This window comes from Accipiter gentilis, chromosome Z, assembly GCF_929443795.1.
Source record: "Accipiter gentilis chromosome Z, bAccGen1.1, whole genome shotgun sequence".
Lineage (NCBI taxonomy): Eukaryota > Metazoa > Chordata > Aves > Accipitriformes > Accipitridae > Astur > Astur gentilis.
In genome coordinates this window covers 2,458,893-2,482,898 of record NC_064919.1, presented here as the reverse complement: position 1 = coordinate 2,482,898, position 24,006 = coordinate 2,458,893, and the positions used below count along the sequence as shown (strand labels likewise).

At 37.2% G+C, this 24,006-nt stretch overlaps 1 protein-coding gene across 5 annotated transcripts in view; it reads right to left on the bottom strand.

Moving 5' to 3' along the window:
- MCTP1 (multiple C2 and transmembrane domain containing 1) overlaps positions 1-24,006 on the bottom strand; it is a 291,766-nt gene that overhangs the window by 72,552 nt on the left and 195,208 nt on the right. For all 5 annotated transcript variants that reach the window (XM_049795801.1, XM_049795803.1, XM_049795802.1 and 2 more), the window contains one exon: positions 23,173-23,292. In XM_049795801.1, the coding sequence (XP_049651758.1) occupies positions 23,173-23,292 (120 nt within the window). The remainder of the gene's footprint in view (positions 1-23,172; positions 23,293-24,006) is intronic.

Below are 24,006 nucleotides of genomic sequence, written 5' to 3'. Positions count from 1 at the left end.
AAGTAAATGCATGTATGCGCTCATATACATACAGTAATACAATGGGATTTCCATGGGGAAATGTGAAAGTTATTGTTAAAATGTCTGTCATCCATGTAAGAGAAACAGAAATGAGCTGGGCATTAAATTTGCATACAGCCCCAAGCACAGAGGTTCCTGCATGTGTAGTGTTCTCCTGTTCTTGATGATGGGCATATCTGGCAGGGAGAGTCTGTCAGGATTAGCTCAGGAAAAAACACCCCCAAGGAGATAATTTGAAGACATACTGAGAATTTGCCTCAGTACATGAAAATAAACATGAAATCCACTGCAAACTATGCACACTAAAAGTTACCACAAACACTATGCCACACACCGGGGGATAATCTATTTCAGCTAATTAACACACAGCCACACACAACACTGTGAGAAGTGGTTGCCACTTAGGATTGATTTAGGTCTTGCATTGCTTAAATAGACTTGGAAAGAAAAGGTCTTTTTAAACGTTCAGACAGAGAGGAAAAAAAAAGGTAAAATTAAAGTAGCTGTGAAATAAACAGGCTCAGATTCACTTGATGGCTTAGCTTTCTAGTGAATAACAAGACAACATAAGGACGTTACTACTTCTTTTATAATAAATATCCAAAGGGTATCCCCTTGATTTTAATGCTGCTTTTGACAAAGCCCATACTAACACTCTCTGCTCCAAGTTACAATCAAGATTATTTTTTTCCTTTATAGGTAAACGTGTGTTAATAGAGCTTATCTTTTAACAACAATACTGGCTGCTGAGATAGAAATTATTGTGACTTACGATTCAGGTAGAAACCAATAGGTATTACACTGCATCTGATTTTATTTCAAAAAATCATATAATCAATATGTGAAAAACTTTGGCCTGAAACCACCTAGCATAACAAAGTGAAGTAGTTCTCTTTCCTCTCCTCCTCTTTTTCCCCAACCCAATCCTCTTTTCTTTTCAATTTTTCTTGTTACAACAGAAAGCGTGATGCCATTTCATAACTTCTACTTTCTTAACACACACACACATACACACGTGCAAAGAAAGTAACATGTCATATCAAAAGTAGGATGTGAAAGCACATCTCCAAATGCTCACAGCTACACACCTTATTAAGCATCTTTACTACTCTTAAATAGTAATTGAAATTATTCTAAAGACCTCATACACCCCTGCACTGGCCTGCTAACTTAACTCTAGTTATTTCATGGACACTTCACAGATACTACATAAAAGTAATAAAACAGATATGACCAGAAAAAAGACCCCAGCTAAAGATTGCTCATCCACCCACAAAAGATTTGAAGCAAGAATGTAAACCAAGGAAATAAGGAGGGGTCACAGAATAAAACCTGAGGTGGTATCTGTAGCATTATTAGGGGTGTGCTCAGCTGGGCTTGACTTCTGCACATCGCATTGGGGCTTGACCTCAGGCTGCAGACTCCAGCAAATGTGAGAGTACTGTGTGCATTTGTGGTAACGATAGAGGGGAACAAGACTACCTACCATATGAGAACGTGAAACAAATCTATATACTGCCCGTCTTCCAATGTTGATATGCAACTCTAAAATGGAAAATTAATTCCCTCCATCCAAAATGTCAAATTTCAGAGTTCAGGAAGATGAAGCATCAAAATACACAGCCAGAGCTGTAACTTTTGGAAAGACTTAATTTGGATAAATTGTAAGACCTCTATCATAATTAATGAGCAAAAGCTGTGGAGCTCCGTCCCCACGTACCGGACACCACCCAGGTCGCAGGCCCTCAGCTACATACGCAACTCGTGCTTTGGAACCGTGATCGTTTCCAGACGGTCGTGAACAACCAGCACCCAGCCAAAACCTGACTGGGGTGAGAGAGTTCGTGTTTGGGTAATGCCCGAGCAATGTGTACTCCCTACGGCATCGGCCCTCTTTTCCAAAACTGTTACTGCAGCAAGCAGGCATCTTTTATGGCAGTGAGGTGACTGCTGTTTTCTATTTGCTAAGTGTCTCTGAAGGTCTAACAGCAACCAGCGGGAAACCCGAGCCGTTATGCCTTAGTCCAGGAAATTTAGTCCGTCAGGATTTGAGCCGGAGTTGATTGTCCAAGGCCAGGCAGGGACCACACTTTGATCTTCTGTTCTCATATTTGGGACCATCACTAGACAGCCACTTGGTTTCACCGCCAGCTGTCTTTCACTTCATCTCCTTCTTTATGTAGTTCCTAACGACTATTGACATTTTCTTTTGTCAGAAAAGCTGTTCCTTCATCGTAACAGTCTGAGAAAAGAATATGGGCAACAGAATGCCATTTGGTCAGTTACAGGTAACAATGTAGGGAGAAAAGGAGAGTCTGTTATGGTTAACCAGGATGAAGGGGAACTGCTAGTTTTCATCCCAGTAGGAAGAAAAACTAAGCTAAACTTTTCACTGGAAGGACCATTTGATCTTCCCAGTAAAAGAGAAGTAATGGGAGAATGTTTCACATAATGTATCTAAAGGGAAGCAAGCTTTAGAACCATAAAAAGCAATTTTGGAAAGGCTGTTCCACTAAGTACAGTATCATTAACCTTGATTATCCTTAAGTTACCTCAAGGGTGGGCTTATTTCTGTGTCTGCAGGTAGATGTTTTACTGGTACAAATGGAAAAGTTGGGTAGCAAACTCATTGACTGATGGTAGAAATTAATACATTTCATTTCAGAGTAAATGATTGCACTAGTCTGTGAGCAGAAGGACAAGTTATAACGTAGCAATACTGTTGATTGGTTTTCTTTTGAGTACTTCAGGTTAGTAAAAAGTTCATTAAGTAACTGGCAAAAGATTTTAATAACAGGAACACAAGGTTTGTTGATTCTATCATGAAGAATTCACTCAAGAAAAAAAAAAAAAGAGAAAAATTTTAAGATTTCCTTGATGGGATTGCATCTTGGCACCCCCAAGATGGATGGTAACTTCTGCACAAACACCATGGATCAAGGAGAAATGGGGTAACAGTGGTGTAAGAAAGGTCTTTCATGGATCAATTTGTAGTAGCTTTTAAGAACTGTGAGGTTTCCGAACAACTTTTTTTGCTGTTTTTCAAACAGCTGAATATTTTACAGTAGAGGCTCCTAGTTAATAGATTTCTTGATACAGATGGGTGAAAAAAGATCTGGTCACCTTCCTTTTATGAAGGCACGAATAACCCGAAACAGTCCAGCTGTTTCAGAAAGCAGAACACCAAAACCAGAGCAGCGTTTACATCCCACTCTAAAACACCACCACACTAAGATCAAAGATTTCAGATCACAAAGAACTGGCTGTAAGCTTCTTCAGTTCTCTTCTCTTGGATCTTTATTCCACTACACTACAACTTCAGGCAACATCATCCCAACACTAGCAACAGCCAGGACAATAACACAGAAACGGCAGAAATGCACACGGCGGTGGAGACCCAGCCACAGCCCTCCCGACCTCAGAAATCCAGAAAGCAGTCAACCTGGATCTCCTCAGCACTGACCCGAACCGAATGAAAGCGCCATTGCTAAAGCACGTCATCCTTTCTCCACTAAAAGAATGACATCACCTGCAGTCTGCCCCAGCAAACCGGTCTCAGCAACAAAATACCTGAAACCTGATTAAAAAAGGGTGCAAGCAAGTGGAGAACCCAATACAGTTAAAATCCTGATGTAAAAGTAGCTTAATGAGAACAGAATCCGGCTGTGGGTTTTTCACATCATACAACAAAGTAATGCCAGTAATCCCCTAAAACAGTACTTCAATAATGTTTATCCGTGTCAGATTTCAAAAAGAAAAATACATTAAAAGTAGGACCACAATACTCAGTGTCTGCTTCGTGAAAGCTTGTGATTGCATTCCAGTTTTTTCCTTTGAAAATTTGATCTTGTGTCTTGACAGTGACAAATCACTGGTTCTTTGCTCAGTGGACCTTCCTGATAATAGAAGATATTCTTCCCCAAGAGGAGGAATATTTCAGGTAAACACATTCACATGGACTGAGCCTGCCCTTTACTGAAAAGGAGTTTGATCTAATTGCTTGAATGTCATCATAGGACAAAACATCTTAAAATAGATTAGAAGGTAAATTTTAAATTATTTCAAACATTAAAAATGCCTATTTTTCTTAGGATATTGTTCATAATTATCTGTGAAATGCAAGTTTTACACCACTGTAATACCCCATGCACAATGAGCGCTATGTAGTATTTATATTCTGAATAATTCTTAAAAAAATAAGTAGCTCACTTTAAAAAAGCAGAAAGAGAAAACAGGGTAGAAAAAACCAAAATTGCACTATAGCAGTTTTAGCATAAGTTTATCATGAGGTATTGTTTTATACCTTCACTTGAGATTTTCTTTTAAGTTTAGAGGAATCTACTGTAGAGGCATGTAAGTGTATTTCTCTGTAATCTTTCTGCCACAGACCCCAACAGATTTCTACCTACTGCTATCTAACTATGAAAAGTTTAAAAAGATAACTTATAGCATATCCTCCAGACAAGCAGTTAAATGGTTTCCTGTCATGTTTTGTGTAGCCTTATTTTTTACACACACTGAGAACAGAAATATAGAGAATGCAATATACAGAAAAAAACCTACCAGCCATGCCTGTACACGGTTAGCTTTTCCTTGCTACACAAATTGATACCTGCGTATGACCTGCATATAAAATAACTGACATGAAGTTGCGCATTGCTGTGAGGATGTAAAAAAATAAAGATTAAAAAATAAAGTTATTAAATCAAGGCGTGGGGGGGGTGTGTGTTAATGTATAGATGAAGAATCCTTCTTCCCTCACACTGTTTTTTTTTTCCCGTTTCTCCCATCTATACTAGTGTATGCTTTGCTTTGACAGAAGTCAGTCACGATGGGGCCCTCCTCCTGGGTGTCCTGCTTCGCTCAGGGACCCCCACACTGGAAAATGACTCCCTTGTCTAACGCGTTACGATACGAGCATTTTCCAGGGACAGCAGATGCCTTTCTAACTTGGCCACCGACACGACAAATGGAAGCAGGGCCTTCAAAAACAAGTCAGCTTTCCTTGCTAACCATGCGGCACTTGCCCAGGCAAAACAACCCATTAAAAATACTCTCTTTTTAGTTTTTTTAATGCGTGGGTTCCTGTAACAATTTGAAAGATGAGGAGGTTTGCATTTTACAAAAAAAAACCCCCAAAAACAACAAACCCCAGACAAAGAGTGGCTTGGTGTGTGGGGGAACTCAATCTGTGCCTCTCTCCTCCACGACAAAAATGCCTTCTATTCTAGCGAGAAAGGGAAAGGCTGGAAACTCCCATGCTGATAGTCCTGATCTTTTTCTGCTGCTACAGTGAGTCAAAGGTTAGTTCCCTCCCACCTGCATCGCACTTTGCTGCTTCTAATACACAACCAAGCATTCAGACAATACGATTAAAAACCAGTTTGTTCATGGGAGGCTCTCTCAGACGTTCAGTGTTCCCTTCTCAAATATCCCAGCCCAGCATACCAACAAAATCATTAACCTGTACATTAACAAGAGATTTGTATGATTTTTTTTTTTGTTAAACCCTGCTTACTGACTCTCAGTAAAATTAAAGACAATCTTAGTAAAATACAGTAAATACCAACAGTTTTATTCGACATACCGTGATCATGGTTAAGGGTGACAACCAGATCTTCTTCGGTATGACCTCATGGGAAAAAAATAATAAACCCAGAGACATTCTACATTACGTGACAGAAGAGCAACTCCGAAGGAAAATAAACTGTCATTTTAAGAGATGGTACGCTATCGCTGAGTTCTGGAAATGGAAGCAGTGATATTATGAAGCATATACTGAGGGGGGGAAAAAAAGTTAAACTCTAAAGATAATTTGCAGAACAATTTTCTATCTGAACAGCCCTAGACTTAAAAATGATGCCTATATCACATTTCTTGCTAGTGCGTATTTTACAAGTTGAAAAAGCAAGTAACAGCAGCGCCGGTAACAGGTCACCTGCCCAGTACCGACTGCGGGGTCGGGACGCTCCTGGGATGGCCTGATCCTGCAGCGCAGTGGTTTTGGTGAAACTCAGTCACCACCAAGTGAGTAGCCGGCTACTCCAGGGACAGTCGCTGACTTGAGTAAGTGTTGGATCAAGCCCACAGTGAGGAGGATAAAGAGAATTTGCTCATAGTCCTAGAGTATACCTTACCCAGGAGCTAAAAGAGACCGTGAATGTCACGTATTTTGCAGAACAGAGAAGAAAATGTGAGACAGAAATGTAGAATTATGCTCATGTGTTAATACCTGACAGACAGTCTGTTAAAACAAATAATTACGAGGGAACACTGTACCTCCCAGGTTCCTCGTGAGAGTGATCTGTTGTGCCTTCCTCCACCCGTCCCACAGAAAAAAAAAGGATAGGTCTTAAGAGAGAAGTGAGTCACAAGGCCAAATAACTTAATGCGTAATCTTTAGGCTACTGTTTTAAGATCACAGATTGTCATCAAAGTCTGGAAATTATGCAAATAGTACTAGCTACATTTAGAGGTCTGCACAAGTAAAGACTTCCCGACCTAAATAGTAATTGTGCCTCAGAAAAGGCAGTGATTTTTTTGTGTGATGCAAGGGTGCTACCTACAGGCTAGAGTGGAGAATGACATCCAAGGAAGATTAGGGAAAAAAAGATCCTATTTTTATGAGGAAATAGGACAGAACTAGCATTATCACTAAACTAAATCCTTCTTAATTTCAGGATACAGAACACATGTTTTCCTGCAATTTTTAAAAATCCATAATCCCAAAGATTTTCAGTTAACCCAGTTTAATCCTAAATCTGACAATGGCTCTTCTATTTTTCTTTATTTAAATCATTTCCAATAACATTAAAAATAGGCTAACTTTCTTTTTTCAATCAAGAAACATTAGATAACCTCTACACTCCTCTGAGACACATATTTCAGACATATTTTTGTTGACAAGTAATTTTGACTATAACATTTGAAAGAGCACATTCAAAGATCACAATTAGTGCTTCGTCTTGTAAATACACTAAGTTGCTAGACAGGGATTATTTGTTACCATATTAAATATATTTCTATCCTCTGCTTCTTGTTTAGCCAATGCTTCATTCAATACAATGCAACTGTATTGAGAATTACTTACAATAGTCTAAACACAACAGTATTTCCAGTATTTTTGAGGGAATGAAGACATGCTTGGGAAGCTCCATTAATTTCAGTGCATGCTTTTTCTTCCCTGCATCTTTTACACTTTCGTCTCTTCCCCAAGCTGGTCAGATATGGCAAATACTTATGCATATGTGTAAATTTACTCCTGGAGACAGCCCTAGTGATTTGAATTGAACTTAATGATATGAATTTAACAGCATAGGCTCAGTTTGTTAACTTTTCAGAACAAGGGTCCCTACGGTGTGCCCACTGCCCTGCAGACACCACTGCAGTACACAACCAGCAGATAATGATAACAGTAGTAGCAGCAGTAGCAGCACAGTCCTCTTGCATTTATGATTGACTAACATTCAGGCAAGCCATGCAATTCTGAAGTAGTACCTTCTGGCTTTCAAAAAAATTCTGACACCCTTCTTTTTTTTTTTTTTTTTTGGAGGGGGGAACAGTTTCACAAGTGGTATAAAAACAGAAAAAAAAAGGATAAAGATTATTAAATGCATTTTGTACTACATAACAGAGTAAAAACAGAATATTTTTCCCTCCAGATATAGAATTCAGCACTTCTGTATTTAAATGCTGTGGTTTTATATCCATAGTGATGAAAGGACATCACCCTGTTACAAGTACAATTAGATACATTTTAAAATCACTGCAATGCTATGAAAGAGGGAATTTTAAAATGGGTCTTTTTATGTCCATTTGTTTGAATACTGAATACCTTTTAGGGAGGAAATGTCAAGACATATTTTTATTTGTATTAAATAACCATGACGTTCAAAATTAATAATCTGATGAACTGAAAAAAATGCTGTATTTTACAGCCTCAGTTGAACAGAGCATCTAGATTAAAGCACTTTTCTGAAATAGTTAGGATACGTTACTAACTAATTGCATCTTGGCTATAAACATTATTAGAAAGAAAAAAAAACCCAACATAAGCTTTGGTTAAAAAAAAAAAATCTCAGAGAAGAACCAACAGTATTGATATATAGCTAAAGAATGAAATAAAAAGTATTCAGCAATGATATATAACTTCTGCTTTATTCTTAGGCAACTAAAATGTCTCTTAGGGAAAAAATATGTTTATCTTATTAATATTGTTACTGATTTGAGATTCAAATTATTTTGCAAAATATTCAATTACTCATTATTTTCAGGTGAAAATTCAAGACTAGTTTTACCAAAATCTATCAGCTATACTTTTTCTTATTTTTAGAAATTGGGAAAAAAATTGTTTACATTATGTTAATGACATTCTACATATAATAATATAATTACATGACAATTAAATGAGCTCAATTCTATTTTAATTAAGAAGATAATCCTGAATCATTTTTTTAATAGAAATGTCTCACTATAATTAAACTGTTCAGAGGACATTTAAATGAATGTTGAAGAGAGAACCACACAAGCTGTAACAGTATATTTATAACAACTTTGCTCTGAAATTAATATTTAATTAATTTTAAAATACTTTATGCCTCCTATATAGTTATCTGTAAATTATTTTAAGTTGCCTTTCCCACTGATTGAACTTATTCATATTTTATTCAGTTCTCCCAATTTTTAATTGCATTAGAAAGCTCTGTGAGCACAGTCAGTGGTAATGTTCATGGGTTGCTAGAGAAACATTAGTAAAGGGAAAAGTTCCTACTAGCTTTCTCATTAGGCTAACTAAATTTTAAATCGCATGCCCACAACTTCTTATTAATTATTTGCCTATGACAAACTAATATATCAACATATCACCTCTTTTTGGCACCTTCTAATATTTTTAGATGCAAAGATAGGTTTTTTTTTTCCCTCCATTAGATTTTCTTAATCCATAACCGATGTTAAATTCTTCCAAACAGTGGGGATGGCATATGTCTACAACCCCTCCTAGTTTTACGGTAGAAGGAAAACAATGTCTTGTTGATCAATGCAAAAATATTTCTGCTAAAGAAAAAAAATCACAATGAATCAGTCACATGCAAATATCATTCTTAATTTTGCTACATGCATATGCAATACATGCATTTCCAACTTTTAAAACTTAACCACTATTACATAAATCATAACTGACTTCTTATGTAAAATAATTCTAGTTAAACATTTTTACCCTGCTCTAGTACTTCATGTGTGTCCTAACATTCATTTCTTCTTTGAACTGCTGTAACATTATGTTGCATGAAGTTCCTACCAGGAAAACCGCTGTCACTTTTTTTCTTTGTACTTTTCCCTGAAATGTTCACAAAGTTCTTCAGAACACCAATCAAAACTTAAAAAATAAAATAAAAAAACATTTCCTTTATGAAAGCTCAATGACCTCTGACATCATTCACTATTTAGAAACCCATAAAAGAATAGATAACAAATATATGACTCACAAATTATCAATTATGAAAAATAATCTGGGGTAGAATGCTACACTAATGCAAAAAGATGGATTACTTGTCATAAACCAATAAAGCTTTTGTTTGTGAATCCAATATCTCATTTCTTTCCTTTGTGTTGGGAAACTTAAAATGATTTTTAAACTGCATTAGCTTAAAAAAATGCAACTATCATAAGGGTGAACACTGAAAACGCTCCCAGAAATAATCTGTCATTTTTTAACCAATTTATATTTTATATTCAACTATCAGTTCCAAAAATCAAAAGTCAGCAGAGACTAGATCCATTACACAGCAAACAGATAGTCTTGTACTTCGGAGGTACGTGGGGGTGTTGGTTCTACCATCCAGATCTTAAAGTGGTCTCAAAGAAGTGCCATATTTGTCATTGCCAGGAAAACAACAGAATTTAATTAGTCTATAACTACATTTTAGAGCACAGACAGCCGGTTTTAAAGCACTCCTCCTGCATTAGAATTCTTCAGGGTTTTGGGTTTACCTTGTTGTCTATGACTTGGGGGAGGGGAATACTTCAGGGTTTTAATAGAAGAAATGTGAGGAAGAGTGGATGTCTGCAGAAAATAAAATAAATACCAGCCTCGGAGCACCACGCTGCAGTGTCATCAGCTGTCGAGGGGTTACCTACGAAAAACCCTGGCCAGTGATGCAGCAGAGAATTCACTACACTCGCTGACTGGCAAATGACAGGATTGCTCAAAATCAGGAGATAAACCGAGATGAGCTTTATTCCCATCCAGAAATCACAAACTCCCTGCTCAGCCTTTCGCCTTCCTTCCCTGCAAACCGTGAACCCAGCGCTTGTGGCACAACGTTGAGAGAAGCATACCCGCAGGAATGCTACCGATGTTTATAAAAATAACTGCTATGACTCTCAGTTCGAGTTTAATTTGTGACTGCCTTTTCACATACACCTTTTGCTCTGCCTGCGCCAGAATCCACAGTCGTCTTTGGCTCGCTAACTTTGGTCCGATCAAGTGCAGACACCTGATTTAAAACACATCCAGCTACAGTCCGTAACTGTCTTGCGCTGTGAGAAACAGTTGAATGATTTAATTAAAATAATTTAATTTAAATTAGGCGTATTAGACATTGTAAGCAAAGGAGCAGAAGGGTGAGCGCGGTGATCCGGAGGCAGTGAAGCATACTAACCAGAGATTCCCAGGTTCAGATCCCGGGGTCAGATATGCACTCCCTGCTCCCTGCTTCAGCTGGGAGTGTGCCTGGAGGTGGCTGCCTCTGCTTTTGGGAGAATGGAGGAGCAGGGTGGTGTGTCGGGGGGGATTAACTACATTGTCACTCACTAATGACAGCTGCCAGATGATTAGAAACCACATTAAGTTCTTAACTTTAACTTTGCTAATCAGCAAGATCAAAGTCCTACAACCAGATCGGAATTTTTTCTATTAAATAAAAAAAAACAAACAAACACCAAAACCAACAAAAAAAAGAGAAAGAATATGAAGAAAGTAGTTTGCATGTTCACTACCTAATCAGAATGTAAGGTGGTGAACAAGCACACAGTCGTAAAAATGAACTTTGATGGAATAAAATATTTGACTGATTTGGATCAGCTTCAACAGCACCCTTTGCAAGGGCTAGGTTTTCCTGTGCATACAGGACAAAGGTTTTCAGCAATTAATATTCTCTCTTCCTATCAAATGCTGACAATCAAGAATCAAGCAACAAAAGAAAAAATTTATTTAAGCATTTTGACACCATATTCTTCAAGAAAGTGGAACGTGAAAACAGCAAGAGAACATCACCATAACCATTCACCAGGTAGGCTGTTGGTCAAGGCAAAATACATACATTCACTTTTGGGAAACTTGTAATTTTGCCATATTCTCCATATAGACAGAAACCTTACTTCTTCAATACTACCTTTCAAGCAAACTCAGACTCTTAATGGTAAGGCCATAGTGATATTTTTTTTTATTTTTTTTTTTTAACCTGTGACTCTGATAAGGCTGCCTTCGGAAATATAATGGTTACCCAACCCTTTCATGGCTTTAACAAACCCTCACTTCTGCCTCCCATTCCATACAATGTAGGCTCTATTTGCACCCGTGCAGTACTAAATTACAGATAAAGTTACAGCAAATTTGTTTTCTCAAAAAAGCAGTGAGGCCTAATATCCCTTGAGTAATAACAGCCTTGTCTTTCATTCAGAACTGGAACTGGAATAATTCTCCCTCAGAAACAAACGTTTCTTCCCGTGACAATAGGGCCGTTCTTGCAGCGCTGAATGGGACACGGCTCAGTTTGCAGGGGCTCAGGTGGAGAGGCAGGAGGGCGTTCGACCCGTGCTGTGGTAGGTAACTCCTGGGACGGGCTGGCGGAGTTCTCTGCTCCGAATAAGCGAAGAAGGATGCTCGAGCGAATCAATAATTTATAGAGATGTACCTTGTTCATACTGATGGAATCAAGGTAGCTGATAAAAACCCAAAGCAGCCTTGGAACTAAGCAAAAATGTCTTAAAAGGTTAAAATTCCACAACCCACACCCAAAGTGATTCTTGTATGTGAAAGGAATACTGACATCATAATGACCTACCAGCGCACTGGAGATATTTTCCAAATGCTCTAGCTAATAGACTGTGATGAATAAATAACTTTTTAATGTCTTTCACTGGAGTTGCACTAGGGAATATTAATATCCAGTATTAAAAACAGTATTCAGACGGATGCAAAGCTGTAATGCTATGAAGACAGTGACATAATACAGAAACAAAGATCAAACAAGAGATTTCATTAGTTATCTCTTCTTCAAAATAAATCACTCCAAAATATTTCCATGTTTACTTGCTACAACATTGTGATACTATTCCTGAAAGATGAAAATCAAGCACATTTAGGGAATAAGCATTAAGTGTTGTTAATATGGCCTTACCCTGTTAATCATTATCTTGGGAAAATTATATTGTGTTTTATATACTAATACTATGACATTTTTATTAACTCATAATCTCTCTGCTAACAGTGGTGCTTTAAGCAAGTAATAATTAAGATGGCAGCAAATATTAAAAATACCTACTTTTAAATTTTTCAGCCATGTAAAGGGGTACAGTATCTGCTGGTACTAGAGGTTCTTCAAGGGAAAATAGCAGAAAGAATACTGTATACCAAGCAAAAAATACTCATTCTTTCTTTATTAAGGAAAACAGGCTTAAATATTCATTAACGCTATCCCTTACTGTACTGATCACTCACCTTCAAAGGAATTAGCTGATTTTCATTATTAAAACTACACTTTTCCTGCAAATTGAAGAATTTGTCACTAGAAAAATAGTTTCAAATATGTCCACCTGTGCCTTCTGGTCTGAGATAAGGAAGAGATGTTTCCTCTCCCTTATAAATAAGTACCAGAAAGAGACAGACCTCAGGAGAGACAGAGCAAGAACAGAAATATCATACAAGCTGACTTTATTAAGATGAGAATAGTCCAGAAAGGAGCATCTCAAGCTAAACAGACATCACACACTCATATACTTAAAGACTGAGGATAAATATCAGGAAATAGCAAAACCTCATGCATTAGTTCTGCCAGGGCTACGATTAAAGTAGAGATTTACCTTCAACTTAACATGTTTACCCCTCAAGTTATGATTTAGAGGAGACGTACTGAGTGCAGAGAATCACAGCACGGATATGCATTAATACTGGCTTGATTTTTTTTTTTTTAATCATAGCTTTCCCAAGCATACAGTGCCACTTCCTGTAGCGACAAATGCAAAATATGTATTCAGTATGTCAAAACAGAATTAATTTTATTCATTTTTGAGCACATTTCTTTGCTACCTTCTTATGTTTTTAATGGGGTTAGGAAGTGTCTGTCTCTGTTCATTAATGAGCAGTGTCTACTTACGGAGGCCAGTCAATTAGAACTGCAATACAGGCACGTCTAATCACAGCTACTATACAACTGTGGAGAGAAAATCATGTCTCCTATTCAGCCGGTGCTGCACGCTAATTGCCCAAGAAGTTCCAATTGCATAATACCAGTTTTAACAGATAACTTTGCAGTGCTAACAATAGCTCTGAGAGCAGTGGTCAATTTCAAATAAACAAGACTACATTATGCCAATTTTTTGCTTTTGCAAATCAGTGGGTTCTTCTTAGAGTACTTATTTCTCTGGAAAGCAGTTGGTATCTTGTAACTTCAGAGCTACAGTAATTGGGTGGATGTTATTCATGGAAATGTATGAACTCCAAAGATCTGCCATGCAGTTGCAAGTCTATTCAGTATCAGATGCAGCCATTTGGCTTACAGTTATTAATTTTTTTTTTTTTCTCTTCAGTAACAATTCTGGTCACAATGTTAGTTATCGCTACTGGATAAGTGTTAATACTTATTCTGGAATAAATAACATCTACCAGTGCAAACAAAATAAATTATACTTTTAAGTTTTGTCTCCTTGTTTATTGCAAAGTAAGAAACAGATTTGGGGATATAAACGCCTATTATTTTTCTTTTGACAATTAAATAAACAACAACAACAACAAAATGCTGTTTCTATCAAACAAGTGGCTATGAAGTTTACAGGCTTTTTATTTCAAGGTCAGCTGAAATTCTCCATTCCTGCAGAAGCTAAATCACTTAAGCATGACACTTGGTAAAAATTTAGCATTCTGCCCACACTCTGAGTGTTTCATGTATTAAAAAACTATCTAGACAACATTGTTTCTTGTATTAATACTTAACTAAAAGGATCTTCAAGGCAGTTTTTGCTCCTCTTTATATTGCCATGACCCATACAAAAAGTTACTGTGCAAGATAGGCCATAGCAAACACCCAGCCTTTACCAGTAGCATGGCTAAGACTACATGAGGATGTTCTTCACAACTGTGCAACCATCAGTTTGGCCTTTAATTAAGAAATTTAAGCAAACACTCTGCCTAGAGAGTAACCTGCTCGATGCAGCCTTGTCACCAATATCTGCAGCCACTGCCTTGGGCCAACACCCAGGAGGAAAATGGGAAAAGCACATGGAAAGGTAGTTCCCAGAAGCATCATTTTTCTGAAAGAACAAATTTAATCATAGCTCTTCAGGTATGGAAAACACCCTGGGTGGAAGCAATATTTACCCTGACTAAACTATACAATAAAGACTATGTTAATAACGTGCTGTATAACTCGTGCCTAATTAAGAAGAAAAACAAAAAAATCCACCACTTGTAAACTTAAGTATTCTTCTGTAACATCACACTTCAGTCATTTGTCCCCTTGAAATTAAGACGGTCTCCTCAGTGCACAGAGAGACACATTATTCCAAGCAAAGGACAACTTCTAGTGCTACTGCTTTTTCACACCCTGTCACAAGGAAGTTTCCCTAACTGCGAAAATAAGCAGCTTTCCCAGTGCAGTTGTAAATGCCCAGTTCCTTCATAGGACTTTCCTACATAAATCTTCAGTGAGTTTAGGTGAAAATACGGCTGCTTGCATGGAAAGTCCATCTCACGCTGAGGGGGAAGGCAGAGGGGCCACAAGAAAGGGGACAGCAGAATGACACAGCCGTTTCTCACTTCTATTTCCTACTGTCCTGAGGGGAACAGACTAATCATTCATTTTCCCTGCCAGTCCTGCTGGTTTTGGGTATCATCATCAGAAGCAGCATCACCACCCGCCAGTTATTTCCAAGCGGGAAGTGAGCTTTCAAGATCTCTCTGGTCCAAACCAGCCATTTTTGGAATGGGAAATATGCAGCATCTCTCTTTTTGCCAAAAATGTAGGATAAATCCGTGTGTGGCAGACACGCAGGAAAAAGGGACAAAACTTCCTGTGTAACTTTTGCAATGGTTACTTAGGGGTGTTTTTCTTTTGAGGCTTTACTTACAACACCAATAAAACCAATTACTGTCAGTCACATAGCACGTGCAGCACTAGTAGAAAAAAAGTATATTCTAAGCCTTTTTTATATTAATGGTTTGGGTTTCACATTCTGCAATCGAAACTGAAATTATAAAATTGCATATTAAACAATATAAGCATGACAAATATTTTCATGATGCATGTTTGAAGCATTATGAAGTTACCCTAAGTGTTTTCACTCCAGTAAAATCCAGCATATTGAAAACTACTTGGTTTTGCTTAATTCTTCCACCCAGGCACAGATGCTTATAGTACCACCTACCAGCTACATACCTTCTAAACAAGTGACTACTCAATAGGGATACGCACACTGAAGATTCCTTAAGGAGCATTGGGAAGAAAACTGCTATCTTCATTTTCCTTACTTGGGCATTTCTCACTAGCATGCAACATACCTGGCTATTGCTTCTTTCTTTACTATAGTGAAACTTTTTGCAAAACATTATATTATTTTAACTATTGAATGGCCCAGTAAAATCAGTATGTCCCATAGTCCTTGCACTTTAAAGCAAACATTTATAATAGCCAGCACTTCTAAAATGAAAAGGACGTAAAACACTCTTATAATGTGTTTGTTCTTACATGACTCATTAACTAAAAGTTGATGAAAAAGTAAGATATTTTATAATCCATTCATGTGTACTATTTAAGCAAGGAAAGTTTAAATGGCCAAGATTTCCTGCAATGACTGTAAAATAGCAACTCAGGGAACCCAGTGATGATAGGGTACACAACCACTTTCTCCTCAGAATGCATATACAAAATAATTATCCGAATTTAATATCAATGTTATCCGAAGTCTTCCAAGTGTAAAGTTTTTTATTCGGAAAGTTTTGTGCACTCGAGAGGAATGTGCAAGTAAGAACACATGATGCAATGCAACCCCTCTCTGGACACATAGCCACACTGGGTCCAGTGCAACCACCCTGCAACTCTTACAGTAACACCATGAAGGTGGGGCCACAGCCACACCAGGCAGCTGGGATCGCCTTGTACGTGACTTGCGTTACAGGAGACGTACTCCAGAGCAAGACTACCAACTCATGCGAATGGCTGCTGAGATTCCTTGTCACGTCACTGTCTTAAAGAGGAAATGTAAGCTTATTGTTATAACTTTTTAGGTAGCAGTATATGCCGGACAGTGACTAACAGTTTTTGTTAATTTCTGTAACTTTTAATCAACCACATTTTCATGCATCAGACTTTTCAGCGTATCAGGCTATAATAGCATTCTAAAAGCTTTGATAATCAAATACTTTCAATGTGAATTTGTCAGTTTTCTAAGTAGGGAGAAGAGGAAAATAGGTGGGAAGAATGTTCTGGTAGTGAAGGGAAAAGTCCAAGACTTGGGATACCAATGCTCTATTCTGCTGTATATTTCCTGTTTGAGAAATCATAAAATAAGGAAAATATTTCCCCACACTGCATAGGTGTTTTTGAGATTGAACACTTTAAGATTATGAAGAACCCAGAATGGAATCTAGGTAAGTACCTAAAATAGATACGCGGGCAACATAAACACCTGAGGGAGCAATTAAAATGCCTAAAGGTAGAGCTGGTACCATTTTAGACACCCTGGGGTGGGCACCCCACTCACCTGGATGGTGATGGCAGAAGTGACACGAAACCTAAGAGAGACACACGCCCTCTTGGAACAGCACACAGCATGCTCTAGATTACTGAAAACAGCACTGAGTCTACACTTAGGCAATAAATCATACTGCTAAACTGGTTTAGAAACTATGCATTCGCTTCGTGAAGGAAGTAAAATGAAAGTGATTTTTGAAAAACAAAATAAAATATTGAAATAAATTTTTACGTATAGAAATATTGCCCAGTCTCTCCTTGTATCAGATTTGCAAACACACAATGTGTCAAACACAAGACGTTGACTGATGACACCAAGTATTTCCACACTAGCATCGTTCCCCAATTGCTATAGTTAAGTACAGAGGGGTTCTTTTAAATACTGCTGGTGATGGTATGTTCTTTAGTTATGAATGGTTAATGGATCTCAATGGTCATATATATCAGGATCCACTATATATTTTTTTCTTTCCTATCCCACTTTCTAAAACCTGGCACACAGTAGAGCTAAGTATTGCAGAAAGCTCAAATCACACTGTATTTTTGCAGCAGTCTCACATTAGTTTTCCTGGTCTATAGAAAATCAGGAAAGAGGAAACAGGATTTAGATCACTTTTCTTTTTGTCTGCTTTACTTCTGAAAAAAACCAAAAGCACAGCAGTCTGGTTTACTTCATTCTCTTTCCTGCTGGTGAAGATACAGCTGACAAAAAGCTGAAAGGCTCTTGCATATGTGTGCAACCTGCATCAGAAATGAATCTTGTACCCAGCCTTGCCATTGCCATGTCACTTTACCTCTGCAAATCTCTCTTTTGAGAACAGGCAGTTTTGACAGCAACAGAAATTTTTGGAAAGGCTTTTTTAGAATGTAAGAAGTTTTTGTGACCACCTTACCAGCACTTCTTCCATTTTCAAACTCCAGACAACAGGTGGCAAAGACAATCTGATGGTCCACTTCACTCAGGTTTAGTAAACAGCAATTTGAAGGTGCTTGTGTATTATATCCTCAGTAACAGTATCAACAATGGAAAAATCTAAGAGCTCTTAAATATATCTGCAAAAATCTGATTCTCCCACAATTACAGTGGGGGCAAAAAAGGAAAACATTCAATAACTAACACAAGTGCTTTTCTACTCCTGATGGTACCATATCAAGTCTCTCCCAAAACATAATCTCTGTCCTTCAGTTTTAAGTGAAAGTTGCTTCTGAAATACTCAGTAGTGATCATTTCCCTTTTAAATAGGGAAAAGCTAAGCAAGTTGAGAAAATTACTCTAGCGTCCCATTTCCTGCTAGGGACCAGCTCTTTTTTCTCCTGTTTCCTTCTCAGTTTCAATTAATTAGCATGACACCACCACAACTAAATGGTGTATGTGCAAGAGAACTAACACTTAATCAAAGGCTAGGGACACTATTATGTCATTTTCACACATGAATTGTGTAACGTTAGAAGACAAAGTGAAGGTGAGTTAGACCTGACAAATGACTTGGATGCGGGGTGAGTCATTTTATCAATATTTCAAAGCCTAAGAAAGAAAAGTACTTTATACATGCAGGCATACACACATATAGAAAGATTCAGAGGAGGAATACGAAAACATGATCATATAAAGCTTTAATTTGAGGACATACTGAAAAGTATGCGTGTCATCAGGTGAGGGTACTCTGCTTCCAAATGAGAAAGGAAACAAGTTTATTTTATGAGTAACAGTTAAATGTTCAAGCAGGCAATTAAAGTGCTTTACCGAGGCCATTTTGGGATACCAAACACTTTGAAGATTATATATTCCCTCATATTTCATGTTCAATGTTCCTCTAAGTAAAATATGTGGTTCCCTTTAGTTACTCAGTTATGAATTGTACTTTAAAGGCAAGGGGACATTTTTGATAATGCACATCTTAAACTTTTCATTAAACTACCAAATTTAAATTCTACCTTTTTGTGCACTCTGACATTTTTGTCTGGCATTTTCATTAATTTTGCGACATACATAAATGTAGCTGAAATGTTAACTGATCAATACTTTGTCTCTCTCATGTAGCACTAGAGCGAAGCTCCCCAAGGACCACGCAGCAGTACAGAAATTAAATGTGTAAAATATCAAATGTTAATGTTAAACACAGCAGCACTTACTGTATAACGACTGAAAAGGCTAAAAGAATTCCAAATGGACAGATGGTAGCACAAATTATCTACAATCACATTTAAAGATTAAAGTTTGTCCCGTAAAATAATTCATTGACTCACGTTGAAGTGTGTCCTTTTACTGATAGCTCAGTTGTCCAATTATTTTTGTGCTCATTACAGTGAGAAATGACAGTATTGGAAAAAAAGAGTGCACACTTTTTTCCCCCTACGTTGCACCCACTGACATCTGCAAGAACACAAATGTCTGGTCAAGAAGCTGATGGAAATTAGGTCCAATTTAGTAGACATTTCAGTGCCCACAGTAGATTAATCCAAAGAAAAATCATCCACTTTTGCATACTCTAATAATTAAAGTTCTTCCGCCTGAAACGTACCATATTAATCACTGAATTAAAAAAAAAAAAAAATAAAAATTAACTGCTAAATAATCCAAAGGTCTGTTTTAAATAGAGAAAATCATGTGAATTTACAGCAAAGGCTCTCTCTAGGTAGTCTATCCTTTTCCATTGCATTTAGGAGCTTAAGAAACATAAACGCAAGCACGTAACACATTCTTGATCAGCTTCTAGACATAACAGGGCTATATGTGATATAATAAAGCTATTTTAGAACTGAAACATTAATTTAACATTGTTGCTACACACTCCCTTTATTTAACAGGAAATAAATGTGAAAAAGGAGGAAAGAATATCAAATCTTCTGAGAGTTCAAATCCAAAGTCATATTTGAGCCAGATCAACCTATGTTTCATGAGCTACTTACAAATACTTTTGAATATCTGAAAAATAACAGCTAATAACATATCACAGTTATATTAGCATGAAATCATAAAAAATTATGTCTGGGTAGCAATTATTCTTCTGCTGTGAATTACTGAGGCACAGGAAAAAAAAAAATGGAATCAAAACCTGAAGTCATTCAGACAAAATCCCAGTGAAGGTGATAAGCTTATGAAGTTCAACAGAAACAGGTAAAATACTGTTTAGTTGAGGAAAAGCATAATCTAGAACACTGAAAACTTAACTTCCAAGTTTCTGTATTTCTAGGTACAGCATGGGTAACAGCGGTCATTGAGCTGGTGCCTTTGGACAGATTTGAGAAAGAACCATCCTAAACCTTTAATAAAGCATTTTCTTTCCTAAAATGTCCCAAATAATATAAAAGTTTGAGACAGGTAAGTTCTGGAGTATAAATAATCAGCAAGCCCCTTCAAGGAACACTTTCAGTCTTGACAACTAACATTGTGACTCTCCAAGGAGAATGACTTTAAAAAGAGCTGCAGCGAACACTTCAGTGTGCAAAGAGCATAAAGCAGGTAACTGTAGCTTATTATAGAGTCACCATGTTAATCACGGCTTTCTGTGGGTTTCCAAGAGTAGTCCTCCTTTCCAGATCTCTCATTAACTGCAACTAACTCAATACATTTCTGAACACTTCCATGACAGCGGCCCCATCGGAAAGCAAAGACACGGGGTGAGGTACACGAAAAGGGTACCTGTAATTGTAACACCAAGAATGTGGGGCAATGGGAAATCTGAAAAATCAACCCTCACATACGTAACTTGTATGAAATGGCTGTAAATCTGTATCAGGATGTTAGCCACCAAGGTGCATCTTCAAATCCAACAGGAAGGGAGAAATGGTTAGTTTAAAAGTTTACATCTTGTACATTATTTATTAGTCTATCTACAGAGCTGGAAACCTCCAGAACAGCCTACTTCTCACCTCCTTTCTGGCACTGACATTTCACTGTGACATTCCTCAACCTCTGGGAGACAAGTTCAAGAGGAGATACGGTTTGTGTAACAGTGAGGAGATGAAAATGAGACATATAAGTACAGCTTTTTTATAGAATCTATTAAATTTCAGCATGATCTTAGTGCAAGCATAATTCAGCATTACATGTGCAAGCGAATCACTTTCAAGATTTTCAAGGGCCTATGATGGCTACGAAACTCCAGAAACCATCTAAATCCAAAGCTTATGACCGTGATAGAAGTTCATGTAGGTTTGACTTGGCTAACAAAAACTTATCAATGATTTGCCCAACAGAGGGATGATTTGATCCTTGGACAGAGTAACATCAGGTTGAAAAGCACAGGATGCACGCTGGATGCAGAGCAGGAACACATCTGTGAAGCCACAGCACTGATGCAGTTGTGATGTGTCCATAACTACCCCAACCACCACACAGCAAAACAAATATTAAGACGAAACTAAGCAAAGCAGGCTTTTGAGATATATATAAATAAAATCAGGAATACGTTTCTACTGCAATACACTATAACTACAGTAATGACGTATACACGCTACAGACCTCAATTCTGTGTTCTATGTGTTTTAAACTACTTATTAAGACATTGAATGTCTTCTATGATTGGAAACAATTACAATTTCACAGGAACACAACTTCTTCCATGGACATAGCAGCATACCATGAGAAAGAAATCATTTCCTCTGCCCCAAAATATAGGATGTCTTTCCATTTCCTTTCTTCCACTGATGACAGGTGGGTGTTTCACACCCGTATTAAAATCAGACTTGGACAGATGAGTATTTACTAACTGGAGCAGTAATAGCAACATGAACTTTTGAGTTTTACGTAGAAACACGCATTTTCCTATGAAATTTTGATCGTTTTAAACTGAAATAATAATAGATCATCTTTCTAAATTAAACAGCAGCAAGTATATTTAGATTTTTGCACATAGTGTAGTTACTACAGACGTCAGTAGAAGTATAAAAACCCTGAGAGTTTGAACAACACATGTATCTCCTGTACTCTTGATGAACATTGCAACCAAGGACCGACAGCTTGCTGCCATCATTTGACAGGCTACAGGGGGGTTTAACAAGTCACTTAGTACAAATTGAGCCCTGCTAGAAGAAATTCCCTGCAAAACAGCATGATTTTAGTGACACACTGAAGTACTCCATTTTACTGCTCCAGTGCAGCCAGCTCCAATGCTTGGTTTGATGTCTCCAAATTTCAGGCACCTGAACTTTAGGTAACCAAGCTTTGAGTACTGTCAGCAGACTCCCTCTACAATTATTCAAAGAAAGACTGAAAACATTCCCTGTTCCTATTCATGGTGGAGAGGCTCATAACTTCAGTATTTCAGGCAACTTAATAAATTTAGGTGTTCCAGAAAGTGTGTCCGTGTCCATGCATACATTTTTACTCCTGGTGGGAATCCCTCAGGCAAAAAACAAACAGGGACTCTGGTTGTGTTTGTAGTTCACATGATTTTGAAAATAAAAAGATATCCATCTGGCAAACACGATGTAATCTATAATTATGCTTGGAATTTTCAAAATTTCACAGGAAGATAAAGGTTAATATTAATGAAGCTAATGTTTATGGAGAAATAGCAGTTTAACTTAAATCACTAAAAATGAATTCACTAAAATCTCAACTGTGACCACAGCTTGATGTCTAAGAGGTACTAGTTTGTTTGCATTAATGATTTTAAAGTTGGTTTTGGTTTATTTTGGTTTGGTTTGGTTTTTTGTAATCAAGAACAGTAAATCTTAGTAAGGAAGCAACTCTTTGGGTCCAGAGCTTTGTAGTTCTACAAAAGTTACAGGCATAACATATGTTGATATGTGGAGGACAAAATAACACTGATTTTATATTCATTATGTGGAAAAGCATTCATGAAATGTTCAGAACAAGTTTTAGAGTAAATACGCAATATACAAGGGGGCCAAACAAAATTTAACAGAAATATTGTGTGAGAAGCTCAAGATAGATCCATAGTTCACTCACTGACTGTATTTTGAGTTGTATCACTAGTTTATGTTATTTGTACAATTATAAATTAAAAAAACCCAACTGTTTCTATGTTGTTTGTGTGACATTTTAAACTTAATTACTTTTTTTAAAAAAAGTGAGTAAACATGATTTATGGTATCTTCATAATGCAAAGTTTTAAATAAAAAAAAAATCAGAACCCCCTCATCAACACTGTATTATCTCTTGGTCTAGAACACAAATACACCAGGGTGATTAACAATAATATAAAGAAGATCATACCAAAAAAGCAGCGAGACTTCTTGGGGGGGAATCCCAGTCAAAGCAACTGCTAATGTAGTAGGCGGCATTTATGAGCACCATGATACAACGCTTCATCCGGATAAAGTTTCTTAAGAGTAGCTGTTAAAAAGATGAAAGAATGAAAATGTTTCAAAACACCAAAAGCTTCAGAAGAGGCTCATGCTTACAATATTGTCATTCTTAACCTCAGTGAATACTGAGAAAATAACCTGTTAAGCTCTCTAGCTCACAAATTGAGAGAGTTTAAAATCTGAGAGACTTGGGAGAGAGAGAATGTTAGTTGTGCCAATTGATACTTGTTGAATTTAATTCTAAATGGTACACAAATTGTTGCTCAATTTTAAAAAGCCACTTGCAAAATTTCACAAATTATTTTGTTAGTAAGATTTCAGAACTTTATTAAGTAGGCAAGACGTTCCCCATTCTCAAGTACTTAGCAAATTTTGGTCTTTCTTAATAAAGAGATGCTGTAGGCCACTAATGTGAAAACATGCAAAATTTCTGCTCTATTCTACTTAAGGTCACCTGCACACGTTACATCCAATTTTTCCTTCATTTGTAACAAATTTGTCTGCTGTGATGTATTTTAACCACCCATTTTTAAGTATTTGTAACAGCAACTTTAACTGCATACATTCAATCTATATAGAAATGAGACATAATAGCGCTGGGTTTTGATTCAGGACAACCCTTAAATCCCCGAAAATGGCAATACGTTTGACCCCCCAAAAATGTGAACAAACAAGTGAATGATTTCATTTGTGTATTGAGTAGCACAGAAAATGCTAGGTAGGTAAGACACATTCACCCTTG